Source organism: Megalops cyprinoides, chromosome 22, assembly GCF_013368585.1.
Source record: "Megalops cyprinoides isolate fMegCyp1 chromosome 22, fMegCyp1.pri, whole genome shotgun sequence".
NCBI lineage: Eukaryota > Metazoa > Chordata > Actinopteri > Elopiformes > Megalopidae > Megalops > Megalops cyprinoides.
This window is the reverse complement of record NC_050604.1, coordinates 21686997-21703561: the sequence shown is the minus strand read 5'-3', so window position 1 is coordinate 21703561 and position 16565 is coordinate 21686997. Positions and strand designations below refer to the sequence as shown.

General features: G+C 46.9%; 1 protein-coding gene across 14 annotated transcripts in view; it reads left to right on the top strand.

The window, feature by feature from the left end:
- The window catches only part of tenm3 (teneurin transmembrane protein 3), a 258447-nt gene that overhangs the window by 198261 nt on the left and 43621 nt on the right, over positions 1-16565 (top strand). For 7 of the 14 annotated variants that reach the window (XM_036516752.1, XM_036516756.1, XM_036516761.1 and 4 more), the window contains 5 exons: positions 4268-4453; positions 11242-11268; positions 12106-12126; positions 13209-13355; positions 15336-15552. In XM_036516752.1, the coding sequence (XP_036372645.1) occupies positions 4268-4453; positions 11242-11268; positions 12106-12126; positions 13209-13355; positions 15336-15552 (598 nt within the window). The remainder of the gene's footprint in view (positions 1-4267; positions 4454-11241; positions 11269-12105; positions 12127-13208; positions 13356-15335; positions 15553-16565) is intronic. The other 7 variants (XM_036516759.1, XM_036516763.1, XM_036516766.1 and 4 more) reach the window with 3 other exon arrangements.

Sequence of the window (16565 nt, the reverse complement as noted above, 5' to 3'; positions counted from 1 at the left end):
CTCACCTGAGCCTCTGTCCTGGCGTTGGAGAGTGTGTGTGCGTGTGTGTGCGTGCGCGTGTGTGTGAGGGGAGGAGAGATCCAGGTGTGAGGTGTGCTTACCTGAGCCTCTGTCCTGGTGTGGGAGTGTGTGTGTGAGTGTGTGTGCGTGTGTGCACATGTGCATGGGTGCGTGAGAGTGTCTGTGCATGCATGTGAGTGAGTGTGTTTTTATGAGAGAGTGTGTGTGCGCGTGTGCGTGTGTGTGTGTGTGTGTGGGAGTGTGTGTGTCTGTGTGTGAGGGGAGGGGGATTGGGGGTGGGGGGTTTCCTGTCTATTAATTAGCACCGCGGCTCCACCTCAATGAGACCCTCTTGGGTTGATAAAGCCGCGGTGGGCGGTGGACCACCTCGGGAGCCGCGCCAGCGTGTTAAGGGCTGATAAACACTGTGGTGCTAATGAAAAATTGATCACATCGATTGGCGGGGCCCCCAGATGATATTCGAGAGTGACAAGGCCTGTTCACCTGGCCGGGTCGTTCTCAGGAGAGCACGAAATAACGCTCATCCGAGAGAAAAGTTTAGATATATTGATTGATAGGTGAATAGTTGGGTAGGTGGATGCATGGGTTTATATTGATGAGCTAGCTGATAAGCTGATAAATAAGCAGACAGTTGTATATACGGATGGGTGGCATTGGAAGCTGATGAGCTAGTCTCAGGGGAGGCAGAGGGCTTATCTTTATGTGGTAATTAACCTGAATGTGTTTTGGATCGTTTTCCATTAACAGGCGGACTAATTTAAACTGAGCATTTCCCATCAGCCTTTATTTTTACTTGACTGCATATGATGTGATAATAAGAGGAGTTTTGCTCACCTTAAATGAAGTCATTTTTGGTACAACTAACAAAACTGCTGATATAATACGAATTTAAACCTGACTTTGAATTTAACCTGACAGAAAAACTGATTCAGGGGAACCATCAGTTTTAGGATGTGCTTATTCTGTTACCTGTTCCCAGGACGTTCCTGATAAATAGATCTCTGGATTGAGATAAAGACGGAGAGTAAGCACTGTTCATGGCTAATGAAAATGGTCCAACAGGAGAGCGATGGATAGATTGAGGGGCACATATAGACAGGTGTTGGATAAACAGTGAAGGGCAGCACGATGGAGTTGCTACAGACTCATTTCCATGTGAGTGCACTTCTCTTTCTCCTTGAGGGGGGGGTTCATAAATTTTCTGCACTTATTAGGTTGCAGTATAATGGTAACAAGGAGACAAGTGTGAGAAATATGGTTCCCCAGTCCTAAGGCCCCTGGCACAGTTTGCAGTGAGCTGCGTCCTTAACTTCTGAGTAACACATTTATGCCAGTGTTACTTTCTTTAAGATTCATACAATATATTTCCCATTCGCTTCAGTGTTAGCCAAACCCATGATGTTGCAGGGGGATAAAGGAAACATGCTCCATGTGTTAAGGGCACTGCTCTGGGCACCACTAAGCTGAACCAGTAGAAGACCTTTTTTTTCCAAACTTGGCTGGGACTTCAAACTCATTATATCACCTGACATGATTTGCTCAGCAGGCACCTTTGCCCAAAGTGGCTTCCATGTCCTCAGGGGTAGCATGCTCAGGAACTCTTATGCTCAGAGGGGGCCTGGTGGAAGCAGCCAATGCTGGAACAATGCGTTGGGGTTTCTCAGACGTCGAGGCTCACAGAGTGCCCCCCCCCCCTGTCCTCCGACCCCCTGCAGCGTGTGTGATAACAGCGCTACGTTTGCAACAATGCTCCAAACACAGGGCGTTTCATATGAATGTGCAGAGGAGGCAGCTGAAAACGGTGAAGTCACGCCGGCGTTAGCGGCGGTGACGCTGTGTTAGCCCCGCCTCCGGCTCTCGTGTACACGCCTCACACGGCCGCACAGGACAGTCGCAAGCCTTCAGGATGGGCGTGGTCCTGTAGAGAGGGGTGTAACATGGCTCCCAGCAGGGCATCACCTCGTCTCTGCATCAGGAGACGGGGGGGGTGACAACTCTGGGATCTAACGTGGACGAGGCACCCAGAGCGAACTCCAATTACAGCCTGGAAGAACAGATTCCTTTTTTCGCCTCTGTGCCCATCCCACGTGACGTTTGTTTCATAAGACCGCTGAGGCAGAGCCTCCCTTCAGTCACAATAATCCAAAGTTTTCACGGAAGAAAATGTAATTTCCTCCAGGAATTGGGAGCTAAAGCAATTTATCAGTATCTGTGCTCGAAATACAGTGTGTAAGGCCTTTTTTTTATGAATACAGAAATAAAAATGTGGAGGCCAAGCTGCCGTTCAGCGTTTGATGTGAAACAGCATCTCAGAAGTGCCATCATTGTGGCTGGGCGAGAGAAGCCAGAGCGCGGGTGCGCCGTGCGCATGCAGCTGGCCTGAGCCTCTTTCCCCGTTAGCTGATATATCTGTGCTTATTTGTTTCTGGCCTGTCGATTGTGTTGTGGGGGGAGCCGCATCACTATATGCCCAGAGTCCCCCCCCCCCCCCCCCCCCCCCCCCCCCGCTGGCTGTGGGAAAAGTTCAGCACGTCCGCTTTGATAACCGTCCTCGCACCCTGAGTCTCTCCCACTCCTCCCCTCAGCTCTACCCCTCAAATATTCGCGTCAGCGGGATTCATGACTGGAGCGCGTGGCAGCCGACGGAGAGGATCTGTGAACGGGGGCGGGGGGTGGGGTGGGGTGGGGAAGGGGGGGGGGGGGGGGAGCTGTCGGCTGCTGAAGGCTCCTGAGCCCGATACAGGGGAGGCTAAAAACGTACCTTCAAACCACTAATTGTCCTGAACCTGAGAATAATGTTGGTGTCAGTTTAAATAAAAATCAGCCATCTGCAGCTTGTTCCTGTTTTCCTCGCATTCATCTAACGTGTGAACAGAGCCTTGGTGCATTTCACATTGAATAGCACCAGTTACACTGTGAAGTATATGGAGATTGGATTACATCTTTGTGATGGTAAGACAGAGACTGGGAATCTGTCTGAATTGTGTACCGTGTGCTGCTATACACAGTAGTATGTACAACCACAGTACATTCATTCATGTACTTTTTTTTTGTACTTGTAATTAAAATGTTTGTGTGAGGCGCACAGAAGACAATGAAGGCAGTGCCACATTACATGACACGGTTAATTGCCAGATGCCATATTCACTCAGAGTTTATGTGTTATCCATTCATACAGGTGGTTATTTACTGGAGCACCATGCTCGAGTATCCAACAGCAGTGGCCCACCTGGGGGATTGAACCAGCAATCTTTCTCTCGCAAGGCCTACTCCACATTCAGTGCATTTTAGGGGGGTGGGGGGGGAGCAATCAGATGCTGGATTCTTATTTGAATCGAAGCGCCTGCCAGTCATGCAAAACAATCATAACGATTGGTGTTGGTAAAGGCAGGTTTTTATCCTCCCTCATTTCGGGCCTGGGAGAGCCTCCGCCGCCGCTGGATATTGACTGCTGGCAGCGGGCGGAGATTCCCCCCCGAGACGCGCACGAGTGGGCGTGCGGAGACCCGTTTCGCTTCGTTTCCCGTATCGATGGATAAAAGAGCGGGGAGAATCTATGGCGCGGGCCGACGTGTCCGTTCTCTGCCCACCTGTCTCAGAGCCCCGGTGTGGCGGGGGGGGGCAGGGTGCTGTCTCGGGGTGATAAAAGCAAGACAAATAGGGACTGCGCTTGAGGAAACTCATGGGTAGCTCATCTGTTTACAGCGATCGCTCGTTATTTAGGGTTTTGGGACTTGTGGGTTTTAAGTATTTCCACTCCACAGCCTCTCCCTCTTCCTGGCAGCACTGCCGCGCATAAGGCAGCGCGAAACCTCCCTCTCCGGCACCGCAAGCCACATCCCACACCACGCACAGAGTATTGCTTTATTTCTGGGCCTTTTTATATTACATCACATTACGTCACATCACATTACAGTCGTTGAGCAGAAGCTCTCTTAACATAGGTTACAATTTCACGTTATCCATTTATACAGCTGGATATTTACTGAGGCAGTTGTGGGTTAAGTACCTTGCCCAAGGGTACAGCAGCAGTGCCCCAGTGGGGAATTGAACCAGAAACCTTTTGGTTACGAGCCCTGCTCCTTACCACTGTGCTACACTGCTGCCCCCTATTTACCATGTCATGACTGAAGGAAGGTTCACTGAAATGCAGTCATTGGTGGATGAGTGTAAATTGTGTTTTGTTGATGACTTTTTACTTGCCCTGACGAATTGTGTGCCCCCGCCCCCCATGTGTGTGTCGCAGAGGTGTGCTCGGTGGACTGCGGCGCCCACGGCGTGTGCATCGGCGGGGCGTGCCGCTGCGAGGAGGGCTGGACGGGCGCGGTGTGCGACCAGAAGGCCTGCCACCCCCGCTGCACCGAGCACGGCACCTGCAAGGAGGGCAAGTGCGAATGCAGCCAGGGCTGGACCGGGGAGCACTGCAGCATCGGTACGTCCGCCTCCCGCTGGCCGGCCCTGCCCTGATCCTCCACCACTCCCACACACACTGCATGCTTTGGGTGAGACGCTACCCACCACCACCACCACTCCCACACACACTGCATGCTTTGGGTGAGACGCTACCCACCACCACCACCACCCCCACACACTGCATGCTTTGGATGAGCCAGTATCACCCCCCCCCCCCCCCCCCCCCCCACCGACACACTGCATGCTTTGGGTGAGACGCTACCCACCACCACCACCACCCCCACACACACTGCATGCTTTGGATGACCCACTACCCCCCACCCCCACACTGCATGCTTTGGATGAGACACTACGCACCACCACCCCCCTGCCCCTCGCCAGTCTCCGAAGGCCTGGGGTCTGGTCACTTAACCCACTCTCTGTCCTGTTTGTGGATGTTTGGGAGGCTGGGCTCTGGTGGCTTAACACACTCCCTGTCCTGTTTGTGGGCGTTTTGGACGCCCCTCCATTTTAGGCAGATTACTCATGATCTGTGATAGCTGTCTGCACAGGCCATATGCCATTTTGTGCACTGATTTGTGTAATGGAAAATGCCATCAAGAGGCATGCAGAATTTCATTTTCCCATGTACATGAGGTAAAATATTTCTCACTTGTTGAAAAAAATGTTTACTTGAATTCCCCTCCAAAAGGAAATATGTGTTCTCAGGTACCCCTAGAGAGACTGATGGTAGAGATTGTCCGGACTGTATGCATATAAAAACCGTGATAGAGGGACATTCTATTGCTTAACTGAGGTTAACTGAGGATGGAAATGTGTGAGGCTTCCTCAACTTTCTCTGCTCTACCTTATGATTATGGAAGCCTCTCACAGCCCTGTCATTGCTCACAGGTGTGTAGAGAGGAAACAGGAGCAGGCAACGTGAGGGGGTGGGCGGGCAGACAGTATGGTATGCAGATAGGGTGAACGTCATTGGCGGATGGGCTGGAAGGAAAGGGCTCGGTTGTTGCTCTTCCAGGTTTTGTGCACTGAACACAAGCAGAAGCTTCATCCAGTAATGATGTGGTGAAGCACCTCGCATGCCACCTTAACTTAACGATGCATTCGTTTTTTCTGTTCGCATCTTGCTCCTAAAACATGTTTTTTCCATGAAAAAAGCGAACCTTGTTTATCAGCTGCCTGTGTTTACGGAGGTGGAAGTGATATTTCACAGCGTCTCTGTGGGCTCCTTGCTCAGCAGGGCACAGGAAATGGCAGTTCTCAATTAGTCAAACTTATCCTCTCTGACAAATGAGCTTTGGTCTGTCCACCATGCTCTGAAATTTTTTTTGCAATTATTTAGCCATTAATCTTACCCATTAGGCAAGTTACGGTGTGAGCTCTTATGGTACTTACAAGCTCGGACAGCCTTAGATACTGAGTATATTATGGAGCAGATTAGATTTTCATTTATTTGGGACTGGGCAATTGGAACGGAAATTGGTCCCTAAGGGATGAAATAGGGGCTGTTTGGTTTCACTCAGGCACCCAGGCTATATAAGACAAAGTATTGCAAATGTCCGCAACAATGCGCTTTATTTGTTTGATGGGAAAATGCTGTGAACATGAAGGTCCTTCTAGGAATACAGAATCCCCTAAGACTGCCAAGATAAAGGATTAGGGAAGATGACATCACTGTAGCTGTACAGTGTAATAATGGACAAGTCCTGAAAATGAAGTAACAAGATATCAACATTCAGTAAGATAAAATATTTGAGCATTGACCAGGAGTAAATAAAGCTCAAATGTGCAGCCAATTCTCTCATTCAGTGCTACTAGTGTCATGTCTCTGACTTTTAGACAAAATTTAGTGAGACCTGTTTTACGATGCTGTTCTAGGACAGCATTGAGACTAAGTTCTTAACAAAGGTCTTACTTCTTCCTCTTGCCATGGCTTGGATAACCTTTGGCATATGAGCTTATGCAGGTCATCAACCTTCAGAGTTGATTATGTTATGTTATGTTACCCCATGGGATGCGGGGTCACTTTATGGGGTTTTTTTTTCAAAAGAAGTATGCTCAGACAGTGGAAAACAAGATAATTAATCCATTCGAGATGACCAAAAGAAAAAGCTCATTGAGAGTGGAGAGCAGGAAGTGCGGGGCGGCAGAGGAAGGACGTCTGCCCGGACGTGTATCTCGCACTCCAAAATCACTTCATATTCATTGGGCTGAAGCATTTGTTTTTCGACACATCTGTGCCTTTGTCACGGTGACAAAGGATCTTATGAAATGTCATTCACACTTAATTCCCCCCAACCGACAAGGGGGGAAAGCTCTTCTTGCATCTGCATGCCACCGGCTTGCTAAAGCTCTCTCTCTCTCTCTCAGCCTGGAGAGCATTCTCTGAGTGCCTGTCTCCCACTTGTCCTTGAATTTTTATTTATTTATTTAGCCAGTCCCATACACCTCGAGGCCATCGCACTTCACACACCCGGACCACCGACAGCGGGCTGTGCAGGGGGCCGGCTCACTCGGACAGGAGCAGAGTGGTGTAACTTTGATCTGGCTCGGGTTATGTGGGAATAACCCACCGTGGCTGCTGACCGCTGCGATCCATGAAAAAAATAAATAAATCCGCTCTCACCCGCCTCAGCTAAATTTGGCTGCGGCCTCCTTGAGTTTGGCGTGAACCCCCACAGTGTTCTCGGACAGCCATTCGCCCTCGTGTCACTGTCTCCACAGCCTCGCCAAGACCCCCCCCTCCACCCCAAAAGTGACCTAATTGCAGATTTACGGTGGCCTCCGCTAGATTAGTGACCACCCTACACGGACCTTCCTCAGACTGTATCTAGGAAATTAAGCTCGCGCCATAGAGTATGGGGGGGACAAAGAGCCGTTCCCAGGCACATCGTGACAAGATTACAGAGTTTATCCACCCCGGCCGCTTGATAACACTGCCCGTCCACCCTTTAAAAACTCTCCCTCCGAGACTCATTTCTGGAAAAACTCTCTTTTACATCCGATTTGCGGAAGAGAAAGGGAGCGTGGATTTGCACCCGGCACAAGGACGGCGCTGCCTCTACAGCCTTCACTGACTTCCTCCTTTGACAAAGCACCTTTAATCCAATTATGTGCCATCTAAAAGGACTAGCGTAGCAGTGGTGCTTGGAAAAGATTAATTCCCCAGTCCAGCCATTCTTTGACACGTAGAACTTCAGTATCCATCCATTTTGTGTCGCTTCGATAGACAGACGTTTTTTTTTTTTTGTTGTTTTTTTGTTTATTTCTTTTGTTTGCATTTCTTTAACGGATAACAGCCATTCATTTCCTGTCTCCTTACGGCACTTTTATTGTATTCTGTTAAAAAGTTATTATGATTATAGGCTCTCAGCTTGTCAAACTGTCATATGTGACTGCTAGCGGCAAAAGAGCCACCCAACATTCATTCAGACTGATCTTCTCCCACAAGTAGCAATTATACACACATATTCATTGTGGCTTCAATCAAAACATGCTCTTGCAAATATCAAATGAATATTATTGATACAAATGATTGAAATGATCTATAAAGTAAACTAAAAGATACTTTTTTATTCTTAAGAGTTGTTCAAACCCAAACACTGCGATCTCCCAGCCCCTCACTGTTGCTGCTGTGGAATGCTAAATACTCCTTCACCATATAGACTGTAATTAAGCCAAATAACGATTAAACATGAAAGCAGTTATTCTAAAGAAATTTAAATACCAACCTTTTCTAAATTGTATATTTTGTTCAAATGTAAATATTTGTTTAAATAGTTCTGTGAATTTTTCAAAGGGATATTTGGAAGTTTTCCCATGACTCATTTACTGAACCACTGATATTTAAATAACATAATTCATGAATCCTGAAGCTAATAGATATACCAGATATATTCTCCCCCTCCAGTCTGTGTAATAGATCATATCAAGCACCTTATTACCCCATTACGACACCTATTACCCCATCCGTTGTATGGTCTGTTCATCTAGGCTAGTTTGACATTCTGTGTGTGTGTATATAACACACACACACACACACACACATACACACACACACACACACACACACTCTCTCTATATGTATACACACATATACATAAATTTGATTTGATGCGGTTTGAGCTGAGGACGATTACAGTTTTGAGGGAGAGAAAATGGAGGCAGCAGCATGTCAGGGACAGGTGATGTCCTTCCTTGGCCTTGCAGTTTGTGGAGACACCTGAGGTCAGCACCTCGGCGAAGCCTTCCACCACTCAGAGTGTCACTGTGCCCCCCCCGTCCCCACCCTCCTGTCCCCACAACGATGACCCTCCCCTCCCAGGAGAGATGTCAGCCTGCTTTTACCCCACCACAGATTACTGCGTGGCGATAGTTTACCCGCTCAGCTAATGGCAGGGATTACTGCAAAGAGCAGCTAAGGTTTTCTTTTATTTAGATCCTTGTTTTGATGTTTATCCAATCTAATTTTTACCATTGTCCAATTACAGCTTTGAGTGTTTGGCACTGTAATTTGTTTAATTGGATCTTTTTTCTACCTCTCTCTCCCACTGTCTCTCTCTCTGACAGTGAGGTACATGGTCAGACACTGTCGAGGCAGAGGAATTTCCAGTCAGAAAATAAAAGTAAAGAAACAAAGCAACTCAGAATGCTCACAGCAATTCATTTCTTTTTTCCCCTTTAAAAAAAAGAAAAAACAGGAAAAAATTAATTTTTCTACAGTGGCTTTCTTTGAATTGATATTTCTTCATTGTTGCGTGCAATAATTGTATGTCACACATCACTTGACAATGAAATGTTAAATTATAGGTATAACAGAAGAAAAATTAATGGTGCGTAGACCGTTGCATAAGATGCTTATTTAACACAGCGAAGTTAATAGTAAACTGGCGTTGTTGCTGGCACTAGTGTAGATACAGTACATCAATATTAAAGGGTGGGGGGGGGGAGGGGGAGGGGGGGTTGGCCGCAGAGCTGTCATTGGGGTGCATTGCTGCAATGATACACAGGCTCTGCTGGCAGGAATAAAACACGAGAACGCCCGTCTTTATTGAGGAGTTACCTGCTGCTGTGGGGCAATAAAACGGCAGTATTCTAAATGGCAATTAAGATAATGTAAATCAATGTATGCCGGGTTCCGCCTCGGAGGGGAAGGGTTTGATTGAACTCTGTGGGCACGGTGTATAATTGTTCGCAGATTAATGTCACTTTAATCACGGCTCGTGGAATCAGCAGACAAATAATGAAGCATTGATGTCTATGAGGGGGGTGATTCATTTTTTACCCCCCCCACTCCCCACCCCGCCCTCCACCTCCGTTCCCATCCTCCCCTTCTCCCTTTTCTCGGAAAATGGAAGTAGATGAGAAAACCTCGCTACCTTCAGCTGGGCGGATGGTGGGTGCTTTGTCAGGGCCCAGGGACCAAAGACAGATCCGCAATCTTTCGTCACCGGGGGCGTGTTTTTAACCTGTTACCATGTGACGGGGGAACAAAACAGCCGCCGCAAACGAGAGTGCGGATGAATGGAGAGAAGGAGGCGAGAGAAGCTGCTTAATGGCCGATCGGTGGGCTGATAATGTTCCAGCACGAGCCGCAACATAAAAGCCCATTTTTCCATGTTCTCATTTTAAAATAATAATGTTTAATAATGTAATGTCTTTTCTTATTATCAGAGAAAAAAATGTATTCTTAGCTTCCATTTTTCTCCACTTGATACGAGTCTTCCTCTTTATCTTTGCCCTATCTTTTTAAGACGGGGAAAAAAAAATATCGCCTAGATGAAAGTGGAAAAATCTTGTGTTGAAGAAAAATGGGAGTGAAGTAAGAAGCAAATGAAATTTAAAAATGATTAGGAAAATTATTCATATCTATTTTAGTGGTACTTTAAGATAAACTTAATTATATATATTTTTTTCATTTTCCCTTTTTTTTCGGAAAGTAGCGTGTCTGGGTGGGGTACTTGGGCAGGATTCATAACTCTTCACATATACAGAATTAAATAACATACATTTTCAGTAAAGACATGAACTGTATTTGACTGCCATCAGAACAAAAACCTAGGGGAGCAACAATGCCAGAGACTCATGGCCATGGTTTAAATGAGATTTTTATATTTCTTTCAGCAGGCTAGAGTGCAGATGGAGCCATCAGCCTCTCGGAGTTTTGCCCCTTTGTGTTGTGTTAGAGTGCCGGTCACTGAGCCGTTTTAAAAATAGAAAATATAAGAGCAATGCATAATGTTCACGGTGGCTATACATTGTATTGGTTTCATTATAACCTTGACGTGAAACTAGACACAAGAATAGAGCGAGAGTATAGAACAGTTGTGTGTTCAAGCGGGCTCACTTGTGACAAATGTTACACAGAATGAGACTTTCTAGTGTTTTGTTACGAGAATGGAAAAATTTCTCTCCAGTACTCTTGACCTGAACGGCATAGGCCTCAAAATGTCCCTTTCATGTCCCTCCCAATCAAAGAATGTATAAATTACACAACTTTGAGATGAAAAATGTCAGGTAGGTGTGTAGAGGGAGGAAAAGCCCTTTTCATGTGAGTGGTGAGTGTACATGTGCACCTCTTTTTTAGGGGGTGGGCAGAATGTGGGGGGGTGGGGGAGGGTGGCGGAAAGGGGGTGGGGGTTGATGTGATGTCCCTTGTGCCTCTCTCTTTTGGATGTGTCAGCTCTGTTCCTGTCTTTGTGAATGTCATATCAGAACAAAAAATTCCTGTCCCACAAAACCGGTCTGAAATGTCTGCTCTTTCTCTCTTTCTCTCCCTCTCTCTCCCTCCCTTTTTCATCTCTCAAGCTCATTATCTGGATAAGATAGTAAAAGGTACTGTGCTTCCTTTCCTTTAACGTGCTCTCTGTGCTTTGTGTGTTTTCCCTGTAGCTCGCACCATGATCTCTATTAACTCTTCTCTTCTCTCTTCTTATATCCTTTGAATATTTTTTTCCCATTTAAATGAGTTTGCTTTTGCTGTTGCGTTTTCTTTTTTAACTTTCAGTATCAAATGCCATGTCATGATTTAACCTTTGGTGGTATTATCGCACCACGGTGGGGATCTCTGCCCCAGCCTGCCATGACATCACACAAGCATTTCCTTGCAGGGTGCAAACACTGAATAAAAGAACTTTATTGCATTATAGCGAATCATGAGCCTCCCTTCAGGGCCTTGGACACAATAAAAGAAAAAGATTACAGGTAGCAACACAGAAATTATTTGCTTTTGCGACTTGAGATTTTTAAAAAAGAAATACTGGGGAGATACTGTCTTTTGTTAATATTATTGTGAATTGGATTAAGACTAAAGTTACGTACCATTACTCACAGATTCATACACACATTTTAATACAGCCAGTACTGATTTTCAGATCAACAATAACCCATTGCTCTGATTCCCCATAGTGTCTACCTGCAGCTCCCAAAAGCAGTTGTTTTTCAGTTTTTCAAATAACCAGAATGCATTTCAGTTTACATCTGATTCTATCAGCACTGTACAATCCAATGTCTGCAAACAGTTCTGCTTTTCCATTTTTCCCCCCTCCTACTTTCCCTACGTGTTTGTCGGTCTTAAAAGTCCTTCACAGAGATGCGTTCTGAGTATTTTAATTTTCTTTCCCAAATTTTCCTCCCCCTACCCCCCTCCTGCTCCTCCTCCGTCTATATTAGCAGACAAGATAGGATACAAAGGTAATGGAACAAAAGCCCCAGGGAGATTGTCACAAACAATCACTCTCCGCTCTCTGTCTTGAAGCACGGCGTAAACGTGTCTTTGTTTCAGTCTATGAGTGTTTCTTTTTATTGTGGTCCTCTCTGGTACTGTACCTCATTCTTGTCCGTCCCGACCAGTCAAACACACACACCAGCTACTGCGTTTTTGTTGGGAACAATGTTGGCCTCCCCTTTTTCATGCATCTATGGCCTGAATCCTGATGTCTGTTAGAATAGCTGCTAAGCTGCATTAGTTATTTCCTGGGCTTTGCTTATTATTCCGTGAAAAGGAATGTGACTCCAGCATAAAGTATAGATGTGGAGACCGCGGAAAAGAAGCTCTCCCTATACTTTGTGCTTTTGTATTTTGAATGGGCTGTAAATTCACATGGATGCTCTGCAACATTGATGCCAGAGAAAAAGATTATCATGTTATTTTTATTATATATATATATATGTGTGTGTTTTTTTCCCCCAATTCAATTTGTGCATAAACAGCAAGGTGTTAAACAACTGCAACTAATTCAGTACTATACTACGGCTTTAAAAACAGGAGCTAGAAATGGCAAACAGAAAAGCCAGCTGAAAAAATCTTGTGGTTCTCCAAAATGCAGTGGTATGACCATGCAGTGGAGTTGTGTAAACAGTCCTTTGTAATTTATAATATTTATACTGTCCGGCCTTTGGCTTAGTGTAGTTTCTTTTTTTTTAATGCTCTATTTCATGAGGAAAGTTACAAAATAGCTGGCAAAACAAAGCTGTTTGGTAAAAGTGGCTTTTACATTCATGTGAAATTACAGAATCTGTGCATTTTCAAGGCCTGTCTGACGTCCAGTGTCAGTATATGTTCACCAGACGTTATTTTGATATTATTGTATTAATTTTTTGTCAGTTTTTTGTTTTGTTTGTTTGTTTGTTTCATTCGAATGAGAAGGGTCTTTTTCGTTTGTTTGTTTTTTGGTTTCTTTTTCTTCACACCCCAACCCCCCCCCCCCCCTCACCTGTCGCACTGGTTGCCTCTGATTGGTTGCCGTGATTGACTGGCGTGTTTGCCTTGACAGAGGGATGCCCTGGTCTGTGCAATAGCAACGGGAGGTGCACCCTGGACCAGAATGGCTGGCACTGTGTCTGCCAGTCAGGGTGGAGAGGGGCGGGGTGCGACGTCGCCATGGAGACCCTGTGCGCGGACGGCAAGGACAACGAGGGAGGTAATAAGGACGGTTCCCAGGACAGGGTGGCGTGGGGCCTGCTTCCAAAACCTCATAATGACGGGCAAGCGGTCAAGGAAATATGACACCTAAATTACCTGCTGCAAGGGGTGTAGGGAAAAAAAAACATCATGATTCACTAGAATCAAAACTTTGTCAAAAAGGCATTGTGTGGTTGAGGGTGACTGTCTGGCATTAAGCCAGGATCCCTCTAACCAGCCCCCTCCAAGAAATCTACCTCTCAGCGTGGAATGTGTCAAAACTTAAACTGCTAGTTAATCACTAATTACAAACTCGGTACTATCAGTCAATTTTTAAAGTTTTGGGAAGCATCAGTGCTAAGCGGTAATTAATGTTCTGAACCCTTAGTACTGAAATACATGTATTATTTGTCAATCAGCTGGTAACCTAACTGGCCATCTGCTCATCATAATGGAGGAATTTTTACCTGCGCTCACCAGCCCTAATCGGATCCATTTCCTTCAGTTATTCCGGGCTGCGAGAGCGTATGTGGTCCCATCTGCGGGGGCGCAGACAGGTCTGTGGCAGTTGGCCCTGGGTCGTCAATCTGAGCGTGCCGTCAGGAGTGCAGCCATGGGGATGATTTGTAAAAGGAGGCGGTGGCAGCGGCACCTGCGGCCGCGCCCGATTCGGGGCCACATGGACGGGGCACCACTTTACCCCCACGTCTCTTCGCATCCCGCTTCAATTCTCACCCTGCTCAGAGCACCGAAAACTCTCCGCTGCGTGATGATGACTGGCAGCTCTGATATCCCGTTTGGCTGCAGATGGGCTTCCTCGTACAGGACATTACAGTCTGGTCTTTCCACAAAGCTACAGCGCACGTCACCTGATTGGCCGAGTCTCAGAGGAGAGATGATCTCATTTGCAGATTATTTCCCACCAAAAGCATGGATGAGCTACCTTTATGGCAACACGCAAATGCGAAATGTCCTCCTGGTTCCACACGGGTGAGAGTCAGGCTAGAGAATGAGATCAGTCAAGCTGTCAGCTCTAACTGACTGCAGCTGTGAAAGTACAGTACAAATAGAGAACAAAAGCACTCAGAGTTTTAAGGAGCTGATTCCACAGCAATTTGTCACCAGCTTGGGAAAAGTCTTGGGTAAACTCCTGTGAAAAATAGCAAACAGCGTATCTCTTCATCACGAGCCGGAGAAAATTAGATTTGAGCTCTGACTGATGTCAGCGGAGAGACTTGTAAAAATTTGTTTCCCGCTGATTAGTTCGGGGGGGTGTCAATCGCAAACTGTTTTATGACCCCTGGACTAGCGCGTGCCAGATACACGCCGGCTTTTTATAAACTAACAAAGATGAACGACCGCGTTTCTATGAGGCTCCTGCTAGACTGCACCTGTGGGAGGTTGGGTAATTTCTGAACAAAACGTTAACCGCCTCCCTGCCAGCGAGGAAGAGTTCCTGGGTCTTCCTCGTTGTCTCCGCAGCAGCGGAGCCATGTTATTTCTTTCAGTCACGTGGCATGAATCAATGTCCATTTGTCACTGGAGAGCTGGAGGCTGGCAGATGTATATTCAGAGGAATTGGGTCTTAGGAATCACATCAGCAGAACATCAACTGTATGTTCACACTCTATATGGGGGCGAAAAAAAGCCAATATAGTCTTTAAAGAAAGTCATTGATTCAGTGAAATTATGAAAAAAAAAATGAAAAAAAAAACCCACACACCTGTGATTTTAGAGACGGTAAGGCAGAATCCATCACATTGTCAGTGGTGTCACATACACACGCCTTTGTGATTGAAGCACAGTGACTACCAACATGACGTATTTCAGACACGTCGAGACCAGCACATAATGTTCTGATTATGCTATCGACCTGGGGATTGAGGGGGTGGGGTTACTGTGAGAATGAAGAATAGCAGCACATCTGGTCACTGTTGGAAGGCAAAGGACGGGCATGTCCTCACAAGAGCGGCGTGTGTGTGTGTGTGTTTGATTACAGATGGGCTGGTGGACTGCATGGACCCCGACTGCTGCCTGCAGAGCTCGTGCCAGAACCAGCCGTACTGCCGCGGGTCGCCCGACCCCGGCGACATTATTGGTCAGAGCCAGCAGCCCCCTCCCCAGCAGGCGGCCCGCTCCTTCTACGAGCGCGTCAGCTTCCTGGCAGGGCCCGACAGCTGCCACGTCATCCCGCGAGACAACCCCTTCAACAAGAGGTGAGGTCACAGGGCACGAACCAATCACAGGGCATGGCCTAGCCGCAGGGCACTGCCCAATCACAGGGCACTGCCCAATCACAGGGCACTGCCCAATCACAGGGCAGTGCGCAATCACAGGGCACGGCCCAATCACAGGGCACTGCCCAATCACAGGGCACTGCGCAATCACAGGGCACTGCCCAATCACAGGGCACTGCCCAATCACAGGGCACTGCGCAATCACAGGGCACGGCCCAATCACAGGGCACTGCTCAGCCACCAGGCCATGAGGATGGGGTACCCCCACAGCAGCTCATCTGCTGCTTTCACCTGCTGCACTGCCCGTCTACAGCTAACACAGTTCTCACAGTGTTCACCTTTTGTACAAAATCACCCATCCTTGTTGCATTTACTATTACATTATTGGCATTTAGCAGATGCTCTTATCCAGAGCAACTTATATACGTTATTATTTTTACATGTTATCCATTCATACAACTGGATGTTTACTTATGCATTTCTGGTTTGAGTACCTTGCTCAAGAGTTCCCAGCAGGGAATCAAACCAGAACCCAAAAGGGTTCAGAGCCCTGTTCCTTACCACCACGCTACACTGCTGCCCCACATTTTATTGTGTTTTGGAAGGTGGAGCGAGCTGTCCATTTCAGCACGTTGACATGAAGTAGTCAGTTTGTCAGATATGTGCAATATGATACATTGTTAAGTGCGCATATGTAATATCAAGTCAGTGGCCCCCACCCCTGTTAGAGCACTTCTGTTGCCTTTCAGCGCTCTCACACACTCGCTGGCTCACCAGTTTGTGTTGCGGTGAGTGGTGCAGAAGGCAGGAAATGAAGCTGAGCGTTCTGTTGGTCTGTTCCACTGCTGTTAGCCTATTCCAGCGCTGTCTGCCGGCCACTCTCTGTAGGTCAGTAATGAAACGGTTTATGTGGAAGTCGCGTCGTGCCGCTAATCCAATCAGGGATGACACTCGCTGCTATTTTTAAACAGATAAACTTGGAGGGGGCGACG